The sequence below is a fragment of the Xyrauchen texanus genome, chromosome 27 (genome assembly GCF_025860055.1).
Source record: "Xyrauchen texanus isolate HMW12.3.18 chromosome 27, RBS_HiC_50CHRs, whole genome shotgun sequence".
NCBI classification, from domain to species: domain Eukaryota; kingdom Metazoa; phylum Chordata; class Actinopteri; order Cypriniformes; family Catostomidae; genus Xyrauchen; species Xyrauchen texanus.
Window position 1 is genome coordinate 37,875,017 of NC_068302.1, and position 25,777 is coordinate 37,900,793.

General features: G+C 35.7%; 1 protein-coding gene across 1 annotated transcript in view; it reads left to right on the forward strand.

The window, feature by feature from the left end:
* LOC127620794 (dedicator of cytokinesis protein 5-like) overlaps positions 1-25,777 on the forward strand; it is a 95,375-nt gene that overhangs the window by 21,067 nt on the left and 48,531 nt on the right. The window contains exons 2-18 of the mRNA XM_052094043.1: positions 2,414-2,497; positions 5,710-5,750; positions 5,865-5,920; positions 6,261-6,357; positions 6,516-6,664; positions 8,142-8,277; positions 9,290-9,447; positions 12,716-12,795; positions 12,888-12,889; positions 12,970-13,099; positions 16,845-16,917; positions 17,092-17,234; positions 19,033-19,158; positions 19,339-19,463; positions 21,047-21,145; positions 21,552-21,624; positions 22,517-22,620. Coding sequence (XP_051950003.1) covers positions 2,414-2,497; positions 5,710-5,750; positions 5,865-5,920; positions 6,261-6,357; positions 6,516-6,664; positions 8,142-8,277; positions 9,290-9,447; positions 12,716-12,795; positions 12,888-12,889; positions 12,970-13,099; positions 16,845-16,917; positions 17,092-17,234; positions 19,033-19,158; positions 19,339-19,463; positions 21,047-21,145; positions 21,552-21,624; positions 22,517-22,620 — 1,676 coding nt within the window. The remainder of the gene's footprint in view (positions 1-2,413; positions 2,498-5,709; positions 5,751-5,864; positions 5,921-6,260; positions 6,358-6,515; positions 6,665-8,141; positions 8,278-9,289; positions 9,448-12,715; positions 12,796-12,887; positions 12,890-12,969; positions 13,100-16,844; positions 16,918-17,091; positions 17,235-19,032; positions 19,159-19,338; positions 19,464-21,046; positions 21,146-21,551; positions 21,625-22,516; positions 22,621-25,777) is intronic.

Here is a 25,777-nt window from a genome sequence, read left to right on the forward strand (position 1 = left end):
AAAGTGAACGTCTGAATGAGACTGCAACCAGTATCGTCTGTTTGCGTAAAATAAACCTATTTGTTAACTAATATCATTCAGTATCCACTGTTTTAGAATCTCATGGTTAAAAAATAAAAAAATGTAACAAACTTGTGTATTAAAGATATTTCGTCAGAATTATATATAAAATAAACCTGTTTACCAAAATACTGTATTTTCTAGTGAATGTTGTTAAAGTTTTTATAATTTTAGAGTGCCTTTGTTGTATTTGCCAACTTGATACGTTTTTTAAAACAAAATGTCAAAGTTTTCGTTAAATACATTTAAACCTTTAAAACACACTTCCTAAGATTAGGAGGGTTAAGCCCCACCCCACGAGAGGGGCTTGTCTCACGCCATTGTTATTTTGGACTGAGATCGCGAAAGGACTTTAAACGGAGTCGTGTAAGATTTCTGTCTTATATAGTTAAAAATATATATTATGTTTTTAGAAAATGTATCATGTTTGCTAGGTTAATGTTAAACATCGTCTTACTTACATCACTTACCCCTGAATGAGTTCATGAAAGGATTTTAAACGGTAGATTTTATGCTGCATTTTACAATTTATGCTAGATAAAATGCTCTTTGTTGAAATACAATTTTTAAATACATTTTATGTTTTTGTTCAGCATCTTTAAAGTGACATTGCTAGAGATGTGTTAGACAACGTAATGTTTAAATACACATTTTCTTCTCTTTGTCAAAAGTTTAAAAAAACAAAACAGTTTTTCACCAAGCATTAAACCCCAATAAAGACATCATTTAAACACATTTTAAACGTAATACTACTTTTTTTGTCATCTCAGTTTTCCATTAAAGATTAATAATCTTTCTACTCTTTTAAATACACCGATGGGGGTATCAGAACAGACACGCCATATCACAGCATGTAGCCTACAACTGCCGGAGGGAGGGGAGGGGGGCGGAGGGAAAGGTCAAATGTACAGCAATTAAACCATAAATCAGGGCCATAAATCATTTTTTGTCACAACGTATATAATACATACTACTTATACTAATGTCTGATGAAGACTACATAGCTCGAAACATCATGTTTTTGTCTTTTGGTGAGCTCATTAAATTGATTTGGAAGTAACAGTGTACCAACTGTGTTTACATGATATGAATACACAAATAGTTGAATATAGATATCAATACATGGATCTGAAGTATTGATGCAATATCATGAGAAAATTGAATATTTTATTTCATTTATCTCCTCTTCAGTTACACTTTTGCTGACTTGATAAACAAGTTCTCCTAACTTTTGAAAAGAATAGCGGCAAAATTGTTTGGTGTGGTGGAAATTACACCACAACTCTGGGACAGTCGTTATTTTTGAAAAATTTACAGAAATAATTTTCACACAAAACATTTTGAATTTCTTTTGTTCATTTCACTCTGGGTTTAGATTATCATGTTTTTAAACATCTAATAATTCATAATGGATTTTTATAAACCACGAATCCATTATAATCCATTAAAAAGTCCATTATAATGGATCAGTTAATCATGATTCAGAGATGATTTGGTATCTTTAATGTAATCTAATATGACTAGAAGGAATGAGGATCAGTGAAACTCATGCCTTTTATTCTTGTAGTGTAGACATGGACTCTTTTAGGTTCAGCTGCAGTTCAACAGTCCAAAAAAACAATTCTACTAGGATATGAGGCAAGCACTCCGTGCCTGTCAGAATGTTCACATTCCAGGAAATAGCTATTTCTGTTGCTTTTTGTGCCAGATCATATTGTGTATATTTCGAACTCAACTATTATCTCTAACAGTATGGTGTGGACTCAGATGTGCACTGTTAGTGGTGTTTGCTAAGGCAAGTATTAATATTATAATTCCAAATATTTTGGTGAGGTATTTGAACAATCTATGGTTTTGATTTCATGCCAAATGACTTTTCTTGTTGAGGTGTGTTATTACTTTTCTAAGTTATCAGAATTACAATATTCACCTGATGAATGATAAAACAGGCAGAAAAATCCATTAGACTTCTATTTAAGAAGAAACCCATCACCCGAGTCAAATCTAGAGACCATCAAATCAAAGATGATGAGAGGTGGGCTCATTTGACTTGGTCCAGTAAGAAGCTTTCCAGACCAGAAACACCCTAGAAACCAAGCATTATGTCAAACACCACTCATTTTCAAGTTTTGCTATTATGATCTCATTGTAAGTTTGGGTTTCTGGAATATTTGGCTATTAGTTTGCAGATCTGAGTCATACTGATATACGTCAGACGAGACAAGTGGATGTTTTCTTGCAGAACTCAAGAACTCTCCACTTAAGAACTTGTGAGAACAGACGGCAGCATTGTTATTTTTTTGGTTTACCTCTGCTTTGTGTGGTCTGCAACCCTCTTTTTTTTTCATTTTAGCCATCTATAATTATGACTCCAAAGGAGAGCTGGAGTTGAGTCTTCAGGTGGGAGACACAGTACACATACTAGAGACATTTGAAGGTGAGCGCGCTACAACATGTCGTGACACATCCATCTGTGCTTTTTTTATAGCATGTTCCCACTTGCGCTGAACACCTTAATCTGGGATACCCTAGAGTTCTTCTGAAGCTTTGATAGATGTAGGAATGCAAACACTTCACACATGTCCTGCATAATACAAAAGAAGAACCATATTTTATTAATGATTAAAAGGGGTCAGATACTAAGTTTTTCTGACCAATCCCCTCTCTCTGACCTTTACCACTGGTTACAAGTGAGATTAACATAGCTACATTTTGGGCGATCATAAGCAAACATAGCTAAATACAGGTGTAAATCAGGTGCAAAACATTTTGTAATCCGATCACTTAAATCTCCAGGGTTTCCACGCTAATAGAAAATCTGGGAATTTTAAAGCATTTCCAAGCCTGAGGAAATTAATTAAATCTTAAGTTATAGAAAAGTCTTTGAAATCTCTAAAAGGAATAGGTTATTCCATATCAAGGGTCTCTGTTTCATGATGTCATACATCAATCACCCTCTCAGTGAGTTAGTGCATGATATTAAAGTGCTACAAATTCAGTAAAGATAAACAAAGCATAAAAAAAAAAAAACGTTAACAATTATTTTAGTGGGTTACCTCTATTATAGGAGCTTCAGGTGTTCGTGCTTCTCATCAGTGTTGATATCAGACACACTAAAGAAGATCAGTGAAGCTCTCGTGATTGTATCCACTTTTTAAAATTTTCTGATCGGATGGTTATTTCCTTTTAAAGCCGCTCGTAAACGCCAAAGTTGAAACTCTTGTTTTAGCACAGCAGTTGATTGACAGGTGAGGGGGTGACACTTCACTGCTGCCGGGACACATACTGGACGGATTGCCGTTTACACCTGTGTTTTTTGTGATCCAATCACAAAATGTTTTAAGAAACGCATCTTAATACCTGGTGGAAACTGGGTGAAAATGTCAATTTCTCCCAAAACTACAGGTAAATATATAAATAACCTTAGAAATGTGGCAGTGTCATTATTTTATTAATACACAGATTTAGGTCTATTATTAAAATCAGTTGACTACAGCACCCCTTGTTGCATTATATGCCAGTTGTGTGTGTCCAAAAAAATATTTCTAAAGGTGGAGTGCCTATAACTCAAGAAGTGTTAACGATATCCTAATATACTTTTAGATTTTGATTCAGAACAAACTTTACTTTGGTATATTTATATTTAAGGCCCTATATGGAAAGTTATGAAAATGATTGAAGTCATGGAAAAGTAATTGAAATGATTACAATTGATCAATTTGTAGGTGAACCCAGAAGTCTAATTTGCCATGGGTTGCCTTGGGATTTTCATATGGATTTTTAATGTTTTTATTTTTTTCAACTTATAAGTAAAATAAGATCAGGGGTAAACATTACTTGATGATGTATGGATGTTTTGTTCTTAAACATAAATTATACACATACCTCAAATGCAAATTTTGAAGCCACCATGCTAAAAAAACATAAATGCAATTCAATATGACTGTGAGGTATGACTGTGTGTATGTTATGTTGAAGAAAAACGTCCACGTGTTGTCAAGTAATGTTTATCACAACCTTATTTTTCTCAAAAGTTGCAAAACCCCATTATAAAAACCCATAGGAAAATCCAGAGGGAACCCATGACGAATTCTCTTCTGGGTTTTTGGACTCCAACCTGAATAGCTATGTAACATTCATTTTTCTAGTTGTGCCCTAAACTTTATTCATCAGTTAAATATTGCTCTTGTGTAGAGTAAAACTTAATTATTAATAGGGCTGGATATTTACATTTATTTACCTTGACATTTATTCATTTAGCAGAAGTTTTTTATCAAAAGCGACTTACAAAATGAACTAAAACGGATATTAATACATGTATTAATGCAGATTTCACAATTTGATTTTGATTCCAATTTAAGTGCTCAATTTGATTTGATTTGATATCGATTCATTTGGGTATATTGCAGATGTAATGTCCATTTTGCTTGCATACAAAATAATTTTGCTTCATCTAATGCTGTTAATTATACATGGGATCTTCTAACTAGGTAATAATGTTTTTAAAAATTACATTTTATCATTAGCTTTTCATCATAATGATCACATTTTAGCTTTTTAAAAAGTACAAATCAATGTATTCCACCAAAAAATGGAATACATAAGTCTTGAAATTGCAAAATTATATGAATATATATTCATATAGTTACTTCTTTACATGCATAAATTGTACTATTCCTTACATATTTAAATTGATTTATAGAACATGTGCTAAAACCCGTTACTGTCTCTTTAAGAATAGCGGCAGTTCAGTATAGAGCTTCTCTGTTTTTTGGTTGATTTGAGCACATATTAACGAGAGTGGAGTCGAATGACTTCTTGACAGCATCCGTGCTATGCGTGATTAGAATTAACTCTTTATTTTTTATGTTTTTGATCAACATCTTACTGTAAAGAACAAGAAGGGTATTAAAAAAAATACATTATGCAATGACAAATTGGTTGCGTTGACCTCATCTTTGGACACACATTACATGGAACTAGTCAGACCAAAATGTTGATCTTGGTGTTGAACTTCTTCAACACTATACTATTAATTTACTGGTGAGTGATGTCAGAACATCTACCAGCCAGTGGCTTATCACAGACATTTTTTAGTCTCATGGCAGAAAATATGGTTGCGTATGCGAGTGATTTGGAGGGTTGCGGATAGAGTAAAATATCATTCATGAGATGTCAGTGTTCAAATTAAGATTGCGATGCATCAGAAAATCTATATTTTTCCCAGTCCTAAATTAACTGTAGTAACAGGGTGGAATTAAACAGATTATTTTTGCTATTATATCTTTAAGACGTCTATATGTGAATGACCTCTGTTATGGTTGACTAACAGTTTAGTTTCATTAAATGCAATTTTGATCAAAAAAATGGATGGACTTTGCATTGTCAATTTCAGAGTATGTCAAAGTACAGAAAAGCATGAACAATCCTGTTTTCCATGATATTTTAAGAATATAAAACCTGGTTATGTTATTTACATAAGAACCCTAGTTTTATGTATATACGTCCTGGCATCGATCAGTGAAATACGTTATAGCTCTAGAATACCAGATCATCTGCATTATTCTTTCTTATAAATAATATAGATTAAACATTTGCCATGTGCTTTCATCTGTCTCAAAGATCTCTCTCTATCTCTCCTTCTCCCAGGGTGGTACAGAGGATACACACTACGGCAGAAATCACAAAAGGTGTTGGGATAATTATCATTCTACTGATAAACTGACAATGTAATCATTACATGACATTCTGCATGAATTGCGTGGGTTCTTACAAGTGCTGCTTTTCATTGTCTTATTTCAAAGGGCATTTTCCCTGCCAACTATATTCATCTGAAAGAAGCTAAAGTTGAAGGAACCGGGTAAGAGGCAGATCACATGTTAATGTTGCAATGTAATTCATTTGTGTCTAATTGTCTGTCACTCAGTTAATTTAACATGTAGCGGACTGTCAAAAGAATATACAATACCAGTCATCTGCCATTGGCGTTAGCTCTTTAGAGGTGAAAGATTTTGTGAATTTTAGTCCATGTCTGTGACATCAATTAATAGCTATTGTCTATTTTAATAAAGGGACGAAGCCATTCGTTACAGTATGTCCTGCCCAGTAAAGAACTGCATTAAGCTACTTCTACTTTAAACTGAAATTCTGACAACACTACTGAATCGTGTTTTTTCTAATTTCCTTCTTTTGATGTGTAGCAAACAAGAGACTGTAGTGCCTATAGATTTGCCCTTGGTACAAGAGCTTGGCACCACACTTCGAGAATGGACACAGATATGGCACAAACTTTATGTGGTAAGTGAACCCAGGTGTGTCCTCTTTGCAGTTTGTTTGAGTTCATCTTACTGGCCAACACACAGCTTCTTACGTGTTTGTTCAACAAAGGCAAATCCATTGCAACTGTTTTGTAAGCAGTGTTATAATTTTTAATCACCTATTCTTCTCTGAAACAGAGCAACAATACCACGCTGTTCCGGAGCGTTCAGCAGATGGCCTACAGCCTGATGGAGTACCATTTGCAGATCGTGTCAGGCACACTTCCAAACGATGACCTTGTGGAACTCAAGAAGAAAGTCACAGCCAAAATAGATTATGGGAACAGGTGCGATACAGCTTCACATAATCTTATCTAGAGTCATTTCACAAAACCGACATCAAGAGAAACTTTCAGAATATCTGATTTACTTACATCCACAATTGTAAATGTTAGATTTAACTCATTTATAGTAATAGATCACCCATACATAAAAATACATTATTTACTAACCCACATGTGATTATAAACATTAAAAAGCAATATTGGGTTTGTTTAGGGAGCTGCAGTGAAAGGTATGGCTGCATGATGTAGACAAAGTTACATTGCGATTATATTGAAAAATCTTCTTATATTGATAATCTTAAAAACTAGTAAGTGATTCCTAGTAAGGTTCACACTTGAGCCCACTTAAAAAGAACTACAAGGAATGAAACAGAGAAAAAACACTCTTATTCATATTCACATTGTACCTGTTCACTGTGTACCTGTTTTTGTCCACTTTGTAATAGTGTTCCACTATTCATCATCATTATTTTAAAACCAAGTCAATTTGAATAATTAATTATTGTAATGTTAAAGTTTGAAACTGATTATTATTCTGTAATATTTTGTAGTACTATTGTAATAAAATGTAAACTTGCACATGGCATTTATATGTTAAGCAATGGTTCAGTTAAACCAAATAGTCTTTTGATCTTTTATTTTGGTGACATGCATGAAGTTTGTGTGTACAGTAGCTGAGTTCACATAATGTGCTCCTCATTTTAACATCATCTCTGACCACAAATACCTGGTGCCATGGAGTGTATTATTTTTATATATAACTTGTAGCAGCCAGACATAATTGGAATGAAGCAGAAGTGAAATTAAAGTTAATCTGGACCATTTTAAATATAACACACTTTAGCGCACGTAAGCAAACGGAACCGAACTCAGAACACATCTGTTACTCTGAGAACAAGATGGAGTTGTGGAGCACAGAACTGCTCTGAAAACACTGTAAAAATGCACTAAACACGATATAGATGTGACAGAGCACCGCACATAAACTTTAAAGCCAGAAGCACTAGCAGACTATTTATTTTTTAAATCGAAGCCCTATGCGGTTTAATAATCGCACAAGGTCGTAACGTGATGTCGTTTTTACTTTGATTAATTGTCCAGCCCTAGTGGAGGGCAAGGTTTTCAGTGAATAATGACTTAAATTTTGGTCTGTTTGTGATCTAAAGCGATCATATAGCTTCAGAAGGCTTAGAAAATAGAGCACAAGTTGTATAGACCACTTTTGTGGTGTTTTTTATTTCGAGCTTGACAGCCAAATTTCCCTTTCAATTTCATAACATGGAAAATAGCTGCCTGGATATTTTACAGAAATTCTTCTATTGTGTTTTAATGGCAGAATGTCATACAGGTTTATAACTAAACTTAAATAAAACTGTGTAGAATGCAGTCAACATGTGTGGTATAACTCCATATGTTGAGGATGATAACACATAATGTTGTGTCAGTATGGTGGTGAGATCCAACTGCTGCTGTTTCACAGAATACTGGGTCTTGATTTGGTGGTTCGTGATGAAGCAGGTAACACATTAGACCCGGAGCACACCAGCACGGTCAGCCTGTTCAGAGCACATGAGTCAGCATCCCGTAGTATTGATGAGAGGATACGGGAGGAGAAGGTAAAACACTTCTTAGTTTATGGTTGAAAGGGCCATATTCTGTACATTTGTAGCCTTTATTTTCCCCCTGGATTTCCTATTTTTTTACTGTTTGTTAAGGTTTTTGCACCCAAACTAGCCATAATTTAGTTTTTCTTAAAATAAACATGCTGTAAATTATCTCTGTTATGATATGCTAACCTCCATCACCAGAGATGTTGTTCATCAGGGCAAGCCAAGCTGCTGAGTGCTTAATAGGTGTATATATGTAAATATCCTCATAATCACGAGCATTTCTCAAAAAAATATTTTTATAGCTTAGTTTTAGTAAATGGTCTTGGTGTGAGAACATTAAGGTTTTTGAACCAGCAACTATCATTCTGATAGAAAGACAAAACTAGACTTTCTACATGCATATTAAGACTCAAATCACAGACCCATAAATACTTGTATAGTTGTAGTATATATTTATTTTATCGCCTTTTTCTCCCAATTTGGAATGCCCAATTCCCACTACTTAGTAGGTCCTTGTGGTGGTGTGGTTACTCACCTCAATCCGGGTGGCAGAGGACAAGTCTCAGTTGCCTCCGCTTCTGAAACAGTCAATCTGCGATCTTATCACGTGGCTCGCTGTGCATGACACCGCAGAGACTCCCTGCATGTGGAGGCTCATGCTATTCTCCGCCATCCATACAAAACTTATCATGCGCCCCATTGAGAGCAAGAACCACTAATCGCGACCACGAGGAGATCACCCCGTGTGACTCCCTAGCAACCGGGCCAATTTGGTTGCTTAGGAGACCTGGCTGGATTCACTCGGCACGCCCTGGATTGAACTCGCGACTCCAGGGGTGGTAGTCGGCGTCAATACTCGCTGAGCTACCCAGTCCCCATATAGTTGTAGTTTTAATGTTTTAATGATTTTTGAACAACATTAATTTACTTTCCACTCTAGTTTCAGAACTTTTGTCAAACTGACCACACTTTGTGTTTTTTATCCTGAATGCTGTCTCTGTGTTCTCTATTTTGGTAGATGCGTCTTCAAAACCTGGAGAAACGGCATCTGACACTCTCCAGCTGTGTGCACACGTACAGTCTCCTAATGAATCTCAAAAACTTTGTATGCAACATCGGTGAGGACGCAGAGCTCTTCATGTCTTTATACGATCCTGACAAGTCTGAATTTATTAGGTGAGTTTCCTTCTTTTGGTTTCTCTAAAAAGCAGAACTGAATGCTTTCTACGTTTTTTTTTATTTTCTTATCTAGTTTGCATCTGGCAGTTTCAATGGTGATAATATTGTTATACAACAGAGAGGACTATGAACAATGTGTTAATTTCTTTCGGAGAGTTGCTTTATGTGTGCAACAGTGCTCAAGACAAATCTTGTGCTGAAATTCATTGACTCTTTCCTGCAAAAGGCTTTAAACTAATCCAAGTTTTTTGCATATCAGCTAGGGCTGCAACTAATGATTATTTTCATAATCGACTAATAATCGATTATTAGAATGATTATTCAACTGTTCGGGCGATTATTGCAAAGATTAATCATTAGCTCTTAACCGATTATTCAGCTTGTGGTCTGACTTAAAAGGTTGTATTAAAGGTGCTTACTAACAATAAAAGAGGAAAAAAAATCATGTTTTAAAAATACCTCTAAATAACTAAATAAATAAGGGGAAAAACAACTTGGATTTTTATTATTTAATTAATACAAAAATTCCCTGCAAAAAACATCCTATTGTTATCAAGTGTTTTTGTCTTGTATTATTTAACATTGTCTAAAAATCCTTAAAACAAGATACATTTAATTGATAAGTAACATATAAGATATTTGCTTTAAACTTGCTTTAAGAGGATGTATCTTAAATATAAAGGTATTTTGAGAAGTGTATTTTTTCACTTGTTCATACTTCTGCGAGTGCAGTAAAGATAAAATATACTCATATTCAACATAAATGCTCTAAAAGCAAGTCTAAATATCTTATATGTTGCTTCTCAGGAAAATGTATCTTGTTTTTAGGATTTTTCAATATTTTAAAATATTGAAATATTAAAATTAATTAAATATTATATTCAAAATTCTCAGATAAAATATTTTGTTCTGCTGTATAGCTGCTGAAGTAAATGTACATAAGGAGTTTTAGATATTTATATTGGAAAACAAAAAAAATATTTTTTTGTATTGTATAATAGGCTAAGACCCTCTCATCTTTTTGTTCACTTGATTTCGATCCATCTTTAACTCACAAAAAACAAACTCTTTTTTTTTTTCTTTATAGAGCTGCGTATTTCCGATTTTCTTCACCATAAGATTCACACCATGACACTCATATTATAATTCATTATGTCTCGAGTCATCACGTTATAATCCAGCTGCTCCAAGCGTGCGCCAGTGATGAGCGTCTCCGCGCGAAACTGTATCAGCCGGGAGAAGTTTGAAACTCCCTAGCGCTGTTTTTCACGCGACTCATATAGCGGCTCTGACCGCACAGATAAATGCCAGTTTCGGAGTTTGTGCTTATTTATATAGCCTGCTTCCTTATTATTTGAACTTTAATAAAGGATGCGTTAAGTACAGAATATAACGGTGCAGTGTTTCCTTTTTAGACGCTCTGAAAGGCAAGTTTTGCTCAAGTGGAACACCGGGTACGGCTCCGCTTTATTTCACATTTTTGTATTAAAATACTCTGCAATCTTCATCGCCTTAATCTGTTTGGAAAGTTTGGAGTGCGTTTGGACTGTGAGCTGCTCTTTCTTCCTCTCCTCAATCAAGTGCGAGCTGAAGTGCTGCTCTCCCACGTCATCATTAGAGTTACAAAAGATCTCATGTTGTGTTAAATGAAATCAGACCACTATTCGACAATGACAATTTTTTATTGTTGACGTTGTCGATAATGTCGACTAATCGTTTCAGCCCTAATATCAGCTAAAGAGCTTTTCTAAAGAAATATAAAAGCACATAGTAAATTAACTTTATTGTATTCAGTATAACCATTCAGCTTCTTTTCAGAGGCCCCAAAAGCCTTTACCTTTTTAAGCGGTTCAAATGATGAGGAATCTTAGAAATAAAAGATCATTGTTATAAAAGCATATTGTAACACTTAGAACTCAGAACCTTCTCCCAAGTAAAAAGACCAGCTAGAATGGTTCTATACGTTCAAAGAATACTGTACATCAACACATGACCATCCGTCCACTTTTAACACCAATGATGCCAATTCGGACTTCCGAAATGTCGCCTTCTAAACAAACCTTGTGGTCTTTCTGGCTGTGTGTAGCACCTACAGCTCTGAACATCCATCAAGAGTTTCAACATTAGGAAGAGCAACAAACATTTATTTTTAACAAGCTCCCTGATCTTTTCAGTCTAATTTTAACGTTTTGAGCAGCACATTATAGCACATATTCTTATGTGCTCCTGTCACAATGTAATGCAGACCTTGAACATGTCTACATTTACATTTATGCATTTGGCAGACGCTTTTATCCAAAGTGATTACAGTGCACTTATTACAGGGACAATCGCCCTGGAGCAACCTGAAGTTAAGTGCCTTGCAAGGACACAATGCTAGTGGCTGTGTGGATCGAACAGGCAACCTTCTGCATGCCAGTTCTGTGCTTTATCCCACTATGCCACCACCACTCTGAAAATAGACTGTTATTGATTATGGGACAGTGTGAACTAGATTTGATCCGATTGCAAAAGTGCAGTTTGTTACTCATTTCATATGTGAGGAGGGCGTTTACATAGAAGTTTTAGGGATCATTCACATTTAATGTGTTTTTGTGTCAGTTTGCGCTGTTTTTCAATTGTTTTGCACTTGACGGACATTTTTGTGCTGTTTTTAGACACTGTGACCCCATTTCCACCTGGTATTAAGATGTGTTTCTAGTGATCCAATCACATGATGTCAGCGATAAATACAGGTCTAAATGGGATCAAATAATTTGTGATCGGATAAAAATAAAAACGCAACGCAACGCAGGTGACCGTATCGCATTTGAGGTGTAACCGCTTATCCTTCCTGATTATTTTTTGCACTTTCTTTGTCTTTTCTGACTTTGTTGCACTTTAATATCATGCAGTAACACACTGACATAGTGATTGATGTCGTCATGAAACAGAGACCCTCCCCATCAAGTGGTCACAGGTGTAAACGAGGTGTGTGTCAAGTAAAGAAATAACAAACTTTTAACATATCTCGAGACACCTGGGAGGGTGAAATATGGTCATGAAAACTGAAATTATAAGTGTTTTTGGGGCAAGAAAATTTGAGGTAACTAGTGGACCTTAGGGAAAATACAAATCTATATGATATATGTGTGTTTTTTTATGGTTTGTATTTAATGAAGTTGATCACATCCTTGTTGTATAAACTTAGTCTGTTTTAAAATTAGTAAATGTTGTTTGAACTGTTTGGAAAGTTGTTTGTGACATTTTTTTGTTGTGCTCCCAGCGAAAACTTTCTGGTACGGTGGGACAGCACAGGAATGCCGAAAGAGATTGAAAAACTGAACAACCTACCAGCTTTTCACGGTAACAGAGATAAGAATATTTTTCATCCTATTTCTTGTATTTTTCTCCACATTTTTTTTTTAATAGTATCATACATCTAAGAACAAAATCAGGTGTTTTTTAACTCGATGATCTGCCCATGAAACCATTTTAAGTGCTTCCTCATGTTCTTCACTATGACCTCACTGTGTCCAGGACCTGAGTAGCAGTGACCTCATTAGACAGCGCCTGTTCCTGGTTTGTCAGATTATCCGTGTGGGTTGCATGGAGCTGAAGGAGGGGAAGAAACACACAGGAGGACTGAGGAGGCCATTTGGAGTAGCAGGTTCTGAGCTCACAGCATGGACATTAGATTTTTTTTTCATTCATAGTTTATTTAGCCTGGATTACACATTTTACAAGTCTGCCAAGTGCGAATAGCTGTTTAAAGTTTCTATATCTGGAATGTATTTAAAATATATAGCAGAATTATTACTTTTAAAGAGTTGAATTCCATACACAAGTCTGTTAGCATTGCAAAAATAATCACAGGCTTTTCTGAACACTCCCCTCCATCTGCTTTTGGTTAGAAAAACAGATAGTCCTGCCCCAAACTCACACATTTGGTTAAGGTAATGTATAAAGGGTTGGTTGGGTGCTAAAACAAACTGAGCAATGTTTTGATTGAGCCTCAGAGCCACAGTGTTTACACTTGTCAGGAGAATCAACCTACCAATGGCTTACTTACTGCATTGTTGTCACTGAATTTTAACATTACATTACAAATTAGGGCTGCATGCTATTGGAAAAAAACTGACATTGCGATATTTAGTTTTTCTGCGATATATATTGCGATATAAATACATGATGACTTCACCAGATGACTTAAATGGCTCTATTTGAGAAGAATTAATTATTATAGAATAATTGGGGTGATTTTGTAGGGAACTGCAACTTAATGGAAAATAGAAATAAAAAATAAAAAAAACTGAAAATGACTTTTTGACTTATATTGTATTCATGAAATACTCTTCTATCAATTCAGCCTAATGTCAATGATCTAACATGTTATGATATTAATGATAACATGTTATGACATGTTGCTTAACCTAAAATAAAGGGGCTCATTTGTGAATGAAGAAGTGTGGTGTCTATAAGGTATACAGGCTTTACACTGAGGAAGTTTCATTATCACAATAGGAAATTAATGTGAATGACAAAATAAGTCATTTAACATTTTATTACATTACAAATTAAATTACAAACCTCTTTTTTGAAAATAGAAAAGTAAACAATAATCATCTTTTAATTTAAACCATTTGAAAAATAGAAAATTGCAGCTATACACCAATAAAAGTATGTTTATAAAACAAATAACTTGCATGTGGTGTTTGTGGTGCAAATTGGTCGTGTTGCCTTGTGTTGTGGCAACAATTGCAAGGCACTCTTGACAAAGTACCCGATTTTTGTCAACATAATCCTGTCTGTAGCTGAAATATTTCCATATAACTGATGATGCATTTCTTTTTGCAACCAAATTCTCCATTAGGGTGTTTTTTGCCTGTTTCTCACTCATCATTTCATCATGCGCAAGCAGAGTCTGCACGTCAATAACGTGCAGCAATGAACTCCGTGTTTAAAAGAAATGATTATAAACTCGTTGTATCCAAGAACCCATAAATCAGAGTAAATTCCATCATATCAGACAGAAATAATGCTAGTTTTCCTTTTGAAAAAAAAAAAAAAAAATATTGTAGACTGATATAGGTTTACCTTACTACATTGCACGTTCTGCGACCTATTGCAGATGCGCACATTGGGATATCGATGCTGAAACAATATATCATGCAGCCATATTGCAAATTACTTACGTCACCTTTAAAGCAATGATCTGTGACATTAGTTTCGCTGGCTAAGGCAAGCATCGCTACTGTTATTGCTCATAATTAGGGTAAGGATTTGAACAAACCCCTAACACAAAATCTTAAAGGGATAGTTCACCCAAAAGATTTAATTCTCTCATCATTTATTTACTCTCATGCCTTCTCATACCATTCCAGATGTGATTTACTTTCTTCTGCTAAACACAAAGATTTTTAGAAGAATATTTTAGCTACGTATGTCCTCACAAGTGAATGGGTGCCAAAATTTTAAATAAAATATATTTATATTACTCAGGTGGTTAAATCCATGTCTTCAGAAGGTGTGGGTGAGAAATAGATCAATATGTCCTTTTTTATTATCAATCTCCACTTTCACTTTCACTTCCAAAAATGTATTTTGTTTTTGGCGATTCATATTCTTCTTGCATATTGCCACCTACTGGGCAGGAAGGAGAATTTATAGGGAAAAATTACTTAAATATTGATCTGTTTCTCATCCACAACTATAATATTGCTTATGAAGATATAGATTTAACCACTGTTGAAGTATGGATTACTTTTATGCTGCCTTTATGTGCTTTTTGGAGCTTTACAATTTTTGGACCAATCCACTTAAATTGTATGGACCTACTGAATCTGATCTGAAATAATCTTCTATAAATCTTTGTGTTCAAGAGAAGGGAATCATGCATATCTGTGATGGCATGAGGGTGAGTAAATGATGAGTTCACCTACCTAGATAATTAGTCCCACTGCATAAGGATTATTTAGACAGCATTACAGCTCAAAACACATGTTGTACAGATGAATGCTTGTAAGTGCTTTCACAACAAAGCAAGTTTCACATTTCTGCTTTTAAGCTCTCTTTGGCTAGCTAGCCTGTTAGGCCTTACATTTATGAGTGCATTATTGGTAGTGCACATTTTGCTCATTTTTACAAACTGAGGGATGGGTCAACACTATTTTCTTTGGTCGAACTTTAACCCTGCAGATGGCAAAAATATGTATGTGTGCACAAGGGTTTCATTTTATCAAGTGAATTGCTAACAAACTGCCAACATTATCCCTGGTATTTTTAGTAAACAGCACTTTTGCTAATTTGTTTGTCACTTTTATTCCAGCCTCATATTGTTGTGTCCCAAAACTAAGAAAATAAATTATTTTTTTAAGCATTCCCTTGTTGCTTTTGATAAGCATTACTTTTCCACAGTCGGGTGCACACAAGATTTCAAATCTTGCAGCTTGTATCTCTCATATCTTGCATGCTGTAGTAAAATTTCTGTTTCCTGCTTTCAGTTGAAATCACTTTGTATTACAGTTCAGTTTTCTTTCATTCAAATAGCTGAAAGGCACAGCGGTACTGTTGTTATATTTCTTAGAAAAGGGCTTGTGTGTGTGAACTCTTCAATGTCCTTTGACCCATTCTTTTCACTCTCCTCTGTTCACATAAAAATGAGTTGATATTCATATCGAAGTATTGTAATCTGTGTAGGTGACCCAAGGACAAATATAGATTTGCATAATATAATATCTCTTTTTGTTTCAAGCGTTTTTACCTTTTTGATGCTGTATCGTTGTAGACAACAATGTCAGGTTAAATACCTGCGTTGGAGCTTAGTAAACTACAAAGACATACATTTCATCATGTATCATAGGTTTCATCATTCAGTCATAGGGTTCATAAAGCTAGGTGTAGACGGCACACTTGTACCTTGTTGTAAGCATGTTTAAGTGCACAATTTGATTCTGCTTCTCTTTGTAAGAGCTGGAAGAAGAGCTTTCTTTTGCTTGGTGACACATCCAAAACATGGTGCTTATTTTTAACATGTCAAAACAAAACATTTCAGGAACTCTCAAATGTAACAACTGACAACAAGAATGACGGTTTTTGACGGTTTTAGAAAACAATTATGTTGTTTTCTAGCTTTATATCATCTGATCTGGAAAATGAAAGATGTTGAGTATTTTTAGGATTTTTTTTTGTCATTGAGAGTCTTATTTGTTAAGAATAAACTCTGATCAACATTGAAACACATGCACGATGAAGGTCAAATGAACATTTGTGGCACATATTTGATCTCTGCATACTTCTGAATATTAGATACTTTTAAAATGCTACTTATTTGATCTAAGAGAATGAGACTGGTTTCATAATAAAATAACTATTAAATTAATCAGTGCTTATATCCTTTTTCTTTGTGTCCACAGTCATGGATATCACTGATATTGCCCATGGAAAAACTGATGATGACGATAAACAGTATTTCATCCCTTTTCAACAGTGAGTGTGATGCTTTATTTGCATGCTTATAGTGTTTCTTTTGATGTTATTTTCCATACATTGTTGTTTATTTACGGCATCATACACTTTAATAGTTTTTTCTCCCTAGGCTGTTATTTCATTATTTTGTTTTATTTTAAATTCCTTCTTCCTTTTCTCTCTCTCTTTTCTTAGGATTGCCATGGAAACGTACATCCGTCAGAGGCAGCTAATCATGTCTCCTCTAATACCGTCTCGTGTCATTGGGGAGAATGAGCCACTCGTTGCAGTCTTCAACAAGGTCATTGCTACACGAGAGGTCAACCACAAAGGACAGGGTAAAGCCAGACACTATGGCCCAAAAATGTATCTATGGTCTTGTGTTTATATACCTCTGGGGAGTAATGTGACCTTATTGAATTTGTTTGGGAAGTTTGAAAGTATGAAATTAGGAACACTCAGTTTTCATCTAGTCACACTATTTCACATGGAGACAAAATGTCTCACAATATTTCAGTTGTGAATTTTAATGTTCACAAAATGAAAAACGTGTCTCTTTTCAAAGCACATTTCACACAGAATTAAAATGACTGGGGTTGGTTGTAACTTACTGACTGTTATAACTAATATGTCAATTACATGTAAATGTGTTGTCGTGTTTTATTCATTTATTCATAATTATTTTTTAATACAGATCCATAGAATAATCCATTCCTTATTCAACCACGGTGATGCATTTTTGCATGAATGTTTTACACAATTTTAAACTTAAAACTAGAATTGCACATCCTGAAGAAAATACCAATGCTTGCAAGGCAGCAAAAGACGAGTGTTAAAGTTTGAAGTAAGTTTAGGGGTAACAATTTGGTTCTGTGTAAATGAAACGCAGCATGATGACTTGATATCTTTCAGTTGTATATGGGAATCAACACATAACGCGACAATATCTTTGCAGTGTTAAGGCGACTATAGAGTGCAACAGTCTGGTTCTGGAAGTAAAAATCCCATACATTTTTTACATAAGGGAATATATTTTTAATGATAACATATAAACTTTTAAAGACAGAAGTTAGTAATCGCACCATATGCTTTTGCTGCAGCCATCAGTCCATGTTATTTCACTTTCATTTTAAAATAATTACATTTAATAGCAATTTAGTAGTTTATTACACTCTGAATTTACTTATATTTGCATATATCTGAATATGTTTACATTTACACATTTGGCAGACGCTTTTATCCAAAGCGACTTACAGTGCACTTATTACAGGGACAATCCCCCCAGAGCAACCTGGAGTTAAGTGTCTCACTCAAGGACACAATGGTGGTGGCTGTGGGGATCGAACCAGTGACCGTCTAATTACCAGATTACCAGTTATGTGCTTTAGACCACTACACCATCACCACTCCACTATATTTAGCAGGAATATTTAGCAAAAAAAATTAAAACATTTAGTTTATATGCTTATAATCAGCAACTTTAAATCAAAAGTTTCATATTTTTCCATTGTTTTTAAGTACATCATCCGCATGCTTAATGGTACTGTAGTTCATTCCCTTATAAAAGACGGTAAGTACACAGTCATTTTGTCTGATTTTCAAATACTATTTGCTTCGAATTAATGTTTATAATGTTGTTATTCACCTCAGAGCTGGTTTGATTATGAAGGATTTTATGAAATCCTTATGGAAACAATTTATGGGAAAGATACTTCTGGAACCAGGACAGCTGAAAAAGTGGACTGGCAAAGTGGACGGGCACTGTTGCGCTCTTTTGGTGGTTAAATGCAACAAAGAAAATATTTATTACAGTTCAGTGTGCAAATATTACAATGATTGTTAATGTTACATTTCTTACATCACTGTAATTACATGGGAGTTTCTCAAACTTTATTCTCTAATTTCTTTAAAAGTAATAAATGGCTCACCTAAGATGTCAATGAGTGGTGCGATCTGAATTAAATGCTAAAGTTTAGTAGTTAGGGTTAGTGGCTATGATAAAACTCATAATCGGAATGATTTGGGATTATTAACACAGTACTGCCTAGTAAGAACTGTAATTCACTTTTTATTGGTTGTTTGAAACAGTTCTTATAAGGCAACGTGTAGGTTCTAACAGCATGTTTTTGTTTTCAGGTCTGTTTGTGACCCTAAAACTGCTCCCAGGTGATGTCTTCCAGGTTCAAAAGGATTACCCTCATTTTGTGAATCGTACAACAGCTATAGTCAGGAAAATGGGCTTTCCTGAAATTATCCTTCCAGGTTGGTCTACACATCTCTCAGATATCCTCGTAATAGCAGTGCTATTACAACCCCCAGAAGAACTTTAGTAAATCCATTTAAAGTCTTCTCTTCACCCAGATAATTTAATGGCCATTATTAGTTATAGACAGTTGTGGAGCAGAAGTGCAGTTAATACTGCTATTATGTCCATCCATACAGGTTACGTGAGGAACGACATATATGTGACACTGCTACAAGGAGAGTTTGATCGCGGCAAGAAGAAGACACCTAAAAACGTTGAAGTTATATTGAGCGTGTTGGATGAAGAAGGAAATCCAATGGAGGTAAAGAAATTCCATAATGTAAAATGGTTAATTTATACTAACATATAGGCAGCATTCAGGTCTGGCTTCATTCTGTTTTGTAACACCCACTTTTCATGATCCTGTCAATTCCCAATGGTTAAAATCAAGTCCTGTACCAATGTCCTGTTTAAGTCAGTATATGGCATAATATGGATGTTCGTTGTTCATGCCCAAAAGGGTTTTCGAGCGGGAGGATCACCAAACTATATTGCTCAACCTTAAAGCCCAGGGCCCCCCCAGGCAGTTAATGTTCCCTGGGTACTGTCCCCATTGGCCCGGTAGGTAATCCGTCCCTGAGCATGTCCAAAAATCATGATATTTACATTTACGCATTTGGCAGACGCTTTTATCCAAAGCGACTTACAGTGCACAATTTACAGGGACAATCCCCCCAGAGCAACCTGGAGTTAAGTGCCTTGCTCAAGGACACAATGGTGGTGGCTGTGGGGATTGAACCAGCAACCTTCTGATTACCAGTTTAGTGCTTTAGCCCACTATACCACCACCACTCGTGATATACCATGATATATGATATAACATGGTACCTTGGTACCATTTCCTGAAAAACATGCTAGCGCCACAGTACTTTTTGATACTTCTTTGTTAGTGTATCAAGTTACTTAACATGGTAAGAAACCTGAACATTTTTAGGAAATGCCAAATTGAAGTCATTTAAATATGAATGATATGAATAAAAATGACACTTTCTCACTGGTTTCTTTGCCCTGAGCTCCTGTTTATGTTGACTAATGGTTTTCTCTTTCACCATTTAGCATGCTGTGCTTTCATTCGCTCTGTTTATCTATGTGTTTTGACAGCAGAACTGTTGCTGGCATACAAACAGCTCACAGATCTTTTTCTTTTATAAAACGGCTGCTGTTTTTAAATGTCCAAACACATGGCACAGAAAGTGTTTTGCAACATTGTTTTTGCCAAATTATATTATAACCTGTAATATGCATATCTGATCTGTGTTTACAGTTTAGATGATGTCCACAACCTACTGTAAAGTTTTGGCATTTTTCCCACTTAAGTTTAATCTTGTGTTGGAACTACACATTATGCAGCACTGTTTTTCAACTTTGAACTGTGTACTGCCAGCTTTTATGACTCATTTTCGTATGTGCTATTTATGTAATGCCACTTGCGTCTTGTTTAAGGTGATACTTGTATTTTTTCTGTTTACTGTAAATACTTTCTTCTATTCCAACTTGGTATTAACACTGTGCCTTGTGGTGCCACCAAAACTGCTCTGTTTGTTTGAGCATACCGACTTGCCCGACACAGCAGCATTGGCTCAACTAATGGTGTGAGTTTGGGAGGGGAATATCTGTTTTTTCGATCAATTTCAGAATGAGGGATTGATCAGGAAACCTTGTTTTTGCAATTCCATTTGGTGCAGAAGTTACATACTTCACCTTTAACATTAAACTGTTTTTCACTTGCAGACAACACTTATTGTTGATGAAATGCAAAAAATGAAAAAAATAAAATAAAAATAAAAATCAATTTCTTAAAAGATAGATGTTGTTTAATCTTACTCTTTCTATATCTCTCTTCAGAAAGCTATATTTCCTGGAGCTGGCTATGAAGGGATCACTGAATATAAGTCTGTTATCTACTATCAGGTCAAGCAGCCCTGCTGGAATGAGACGGTTAAGGTACAAATACCAGGACAAAAACAAAGCAAAAAGTCTATGCTCAGGACATAAAGCAAAAATGTCTTGGCTTTAAACTGCCATTTATCATGTTTTGCACAGTTGAAGAGACATCCATGTGTAAAGTATTGAGGCAATAGTTGGAAATAGTGGCTGTTTTGACAGCTTACTTTTGTGGCGACAAACAGTTTGCAATTTTGCTTGTCTTTTTTTTGTTGCCATTTTCTTTGTGTAAAAAATATAAAATCTTCATCTCTTTACTCACTTTTTAATTTACAGACTGTTGATTGCCTGATCATTGTCCTCTGTTCTGTGAAGTTTGTCTAGAAGGATTTTAAATCCTAAATGTACCTCCCAGCTAACATTTTCACCAGCACTTTTAATACCTTCATTCTATTCTGACTGTCAGGTGGCCATTCCCATTGAGGATGTGTGTCGGTGTCACTTAAGGCTGACCTTTAGGCACAGGTCATCTCAGGATTGTGAGTTCATAGATAAGTTCCCTATTTTGTTTTCAAAAGTAACTTAGTTCATATGAAATCAAAATGTATTTCGAAAAGGAATATTTTGTGTTCGAAAGCATTTGTGACATAATGTTGATTACTACACAATTGTATGTCGACTTGTCCATCCAGTTCTTTAAAATATGTGTTGCAGTAAGGCACTTACAATAAAAGTGAATAGGGCCTATCCCTAAAATTTAAAATATACACCATTTCAAAAGTATAGACACACAAAATAAAAAATATGATTTGAAAACATGATTTTAGTGTGATAAAGTCACTTATCTGTGTAAAGTTGTATCCAGTTTTACAACGTCATTGCCATGACGACGTTACTGCGCAAAAACCCTCAAAATATAGGCCCCATTCACTTCCATTGTAAGTGTCTCACTGGAACCTCATTTTTTGCTCTTTTTAAAGTAAAGGAGGAATGAATTGGAATGAATTTTTGTCTTAATATTGTGCCACAAATTCTTTTGATTGAGCTTTACTTTTATTGAACCCAGAATATTCCTCTTACATACAGTCCTAGTCTTAGGGGTAGTTCACACACTTGCAGTGACAAAGTGACATGAAGCAATCAATTGCACATAAGTTCAAAGAAATGTTTGTCCTCATAATCTTTCGTCAAAATGTAAAACTTGCTCTGCCTTTTTGGTTGGTATCACCAAGCACTTTGGTTTTTCTATATATTTTGGGAATGCTGTTTCATGTTGTTTCTAAAGTACCCTTCCATTTACATACCTAGAACCGTTTTGAGAACTTTAGAGCTTCCTCTTTTGTCTCTCATACATGCAGTAATGTATTTTTAGGATATTACCTGGCAAGTTTGTTTTTATCGTTGAAAATTTGTCTGTTTACATTTCTGCAGCTAGAGATAAGTCAGAGAAGCCATTTGGCATGGCGCTTGTACACCTGATGAAGTTAGATGGCACTACTCTTCCAGATGGAAAACATGATCTCATCGTCTACAAGGTGGGCATGCCAAAGGTGCACTCAGCAATTTTTTGTTTGTTATATTCGCTGATGTGACCGTTTTCTTGGACTGTATACTGACACCTGCAGTGGGTGTAGAAAGTCACAACCCCTTTCAAAATATTTGCCTTTTGTTGCCTTACAGCCTAAAATGTAAAAACATAGAATTAAACTTTTTCCAGCTTTATTTACACCATGAAACCCACAATATCCAAGTAAAAATCAATGTAATAAAAGTACTTGCTGTGGTATAACCAACCACCTTCTAGATAAACAAATTTAGCTAATTGGCTTTCAACTGTGATCAATTGAAGTGACAAAAGCACAAGTTACAGGATGAATATAAAAATAATTCAAAGGCTTTGACTATCCCTCTGAGTACATTATAGCTTATTACTAGAAAGAGGAAAGTGTATGGCACCAACCTGCATAGATCAGCCGTCCATCAAAACTGGATGACCGGGTAAAAAAAGAGGCTGCTGGCAACTTTAAAAGAGCTTCAGGTCTTTATGGCAAAAACTGGTCAGTGTGTGCATGTGGCCACAATATCATAAGCGCTCCACAAATCGGGTCTTTATGGGGAAAAAAAGCACTCCTCAAAATAGTTACATTGTCAGAAATCGCTGTGGTCAGATGAGACCAAAATGTACCTTTCTGGCCGAATGCAAAACTAAATGTCTGGCAAAACCCAATACATCTTTCCACCCAAATAACACCATGCCCACAATAAAGGATGGTGGTGGCAGTATCATGTTATAGGGGTGTTTCTCTTCAGCAGGGACTGGAGCACTTGTCAAGATAGAATGGAAAATTGACAAGGCAAAATACAGACAGATTCTTGAGAAGAACCTCTGCTATGAGGTTGAAAATGGGAAGATGTTAACGGTTTAGCACAAGGCCACAGCAACAATACAGTGGCTAAACGACAAGGAGGTGAATGTGCTTGGGAGGCCTAGCCAGATCCTTGACCTTAATCCTATGGAGAATCTTTGGAATGACTTGAAGCGTGCATTCCATTGACATTCACCAGGCAATTAGACTGAGATTGAACCATTCTGCAAGGAAGTATGTATGAATATTACAGTCTAGGTGTGCAAAGTTAGTGAAGACATATTCAAAAAGACTCATTGGTGTAATTCAAGCAAAAGGTGGTTCAACAAAATATTAGTTCAGGGGGGTGTTTACATAACCAAATGGAGTATATTCCGTATATTATATTATGATTTTTAATAAATATTCAAAGAATTATCATACATATTTGTACTGTACAACATTTGCAAATCATACCTTTCCTATCTGAGCATGCATCACAACTTCTTGTCCAAGCTCTTGTCATATCTAGACTGGACTACTGCAATGCTCTTCTGACAGGACTCCCTGCATGTACAATCTAACCTCTGTAATTGATCCAGAATGCAGCTGTGAATTTGTTTTTTTCAATAGTCACCTTCACACATACAGCCTTTTCCAGAAAATTACCTACAATTGCCTTTACCTACTGAAAATGCTGGTAAATTTTGCTCTAGCAATTTTCCTTAATGCGAAGTTGTATCATTACCTATAAATTTCCATATTGATGATATGTGTGAACAGAGCCATAAGATTACCGGTTCGGATCATATGAGGTCAGGGTGCACTGATGTAAGAAAGATCTGAAGGAGATGATTCAATTACTCTGCGCCGTTTAACACCGGTGACTCTGAAGTAAGAAACATTTAATTTGATCAGATAGTGAAACTAGTGTGCTTCTATTCATTTGAGCAGATGAATTCATTTCCCAACAGCTAAAAGGAACAGTTAGCGATTTACCCATGTATTTTCTGATGAACCCACATTCTTCGCACAGACCTCTGTGTAGCAAAATAAGTATACACCGATCAGCCACAACATTAAAAGCACCTGCTTAATATTGTGTAGGTTCCCCTCATGCCGCCAAAACCGCACCAACCTGCATCTCAGAATAGCAATCTGAGATGCTATTCTTCTCACCACAATTGTACATAGTTATCTGAGTTATAGTAGACTTTGTCAGTTCGAACCAGGCTCGCCATTGTCTGTTGACCTCTCTCATCAACAATGCAACAATAACCACTCTGTACAATTGTGGTGAGAAGAATATCATCTCAAATTGCTATTCTGAGATGCGGGTTGGCGCTGTTTTGGTAGCATGAGGGAGACCTACACAATATTAGGCAGGTGGTTTTAATGTTGTGGGTGATCGGTGTACATTACTGTGCTTTTTAGCCGCAGATAGCAACTCCGTCTTCAGATGCTAGCAGCAGCGTTTTGTTCTCTGTAGTTCAACAGTCTCATTTGAAGTCCTCGGATACGGTGTTGTTGAGTCTTGAGCAGGTGCATAAATTAAAACATTAGCCCCAAAAAAAAACACCAACATTACTGACCACATATGTTCAGCTACAAAATCATACACTGCCATGCTTTCAAAGTATGCAGCCATGTTGAGGTCATTTCCGGCAAACATAGTCGCATAGTTTAATGGCGTTTGGTGCTGATGTGTGAGTGGTAGCAAAACTGAAAACATATGAAAGTAGTGTGAATAGCACAATACATTTACTAGTAAAGGCAACCCAGCAATTTTCCTGTAAATGGTTGCGTGTGAAAGGGGCTAATCTATTTTCATCCAACTGCACTGGCTACCAGTGGTTGGTGTCCTCAAATTCAAGGCTCTGATGCTCGCATTTAGAGCAGTCACTGGTTCTGCGCCCCCTTTTTACACTCACAATGTTCCCTTTTTGCACAGTCTGTGTTCCCTCCTGAAGTTTGCGATTGGTGGGTGAGCCCCACCTCATGATGCCATTTCACCGAGGCACAAAATCATTTTATCAGACTTTCGCTTCCCCCTTCCAAACTCCACCCGAGCAGCTCTATTTTCAAGAAACATCTAAAGACCCATCTCTTTCTTGAGCACTTGACCCGATCCTTCTAGTGCTAAACTAAAATCTCAATCCATTTTTTTACCACTGAACTTCCTTCCAACTTGCACTACTATGAGCAATTTGAAACTTTGCATTGCAGAACTTCTCATTATATTTCCTCCTTGGCATGAATCACATTTGCTGTATTCCTTATTTGTAAATCATTTTGGATAAAAGTGTCTGCTAAATGAATATATTTACAGTACATTTTAAACTTTAAG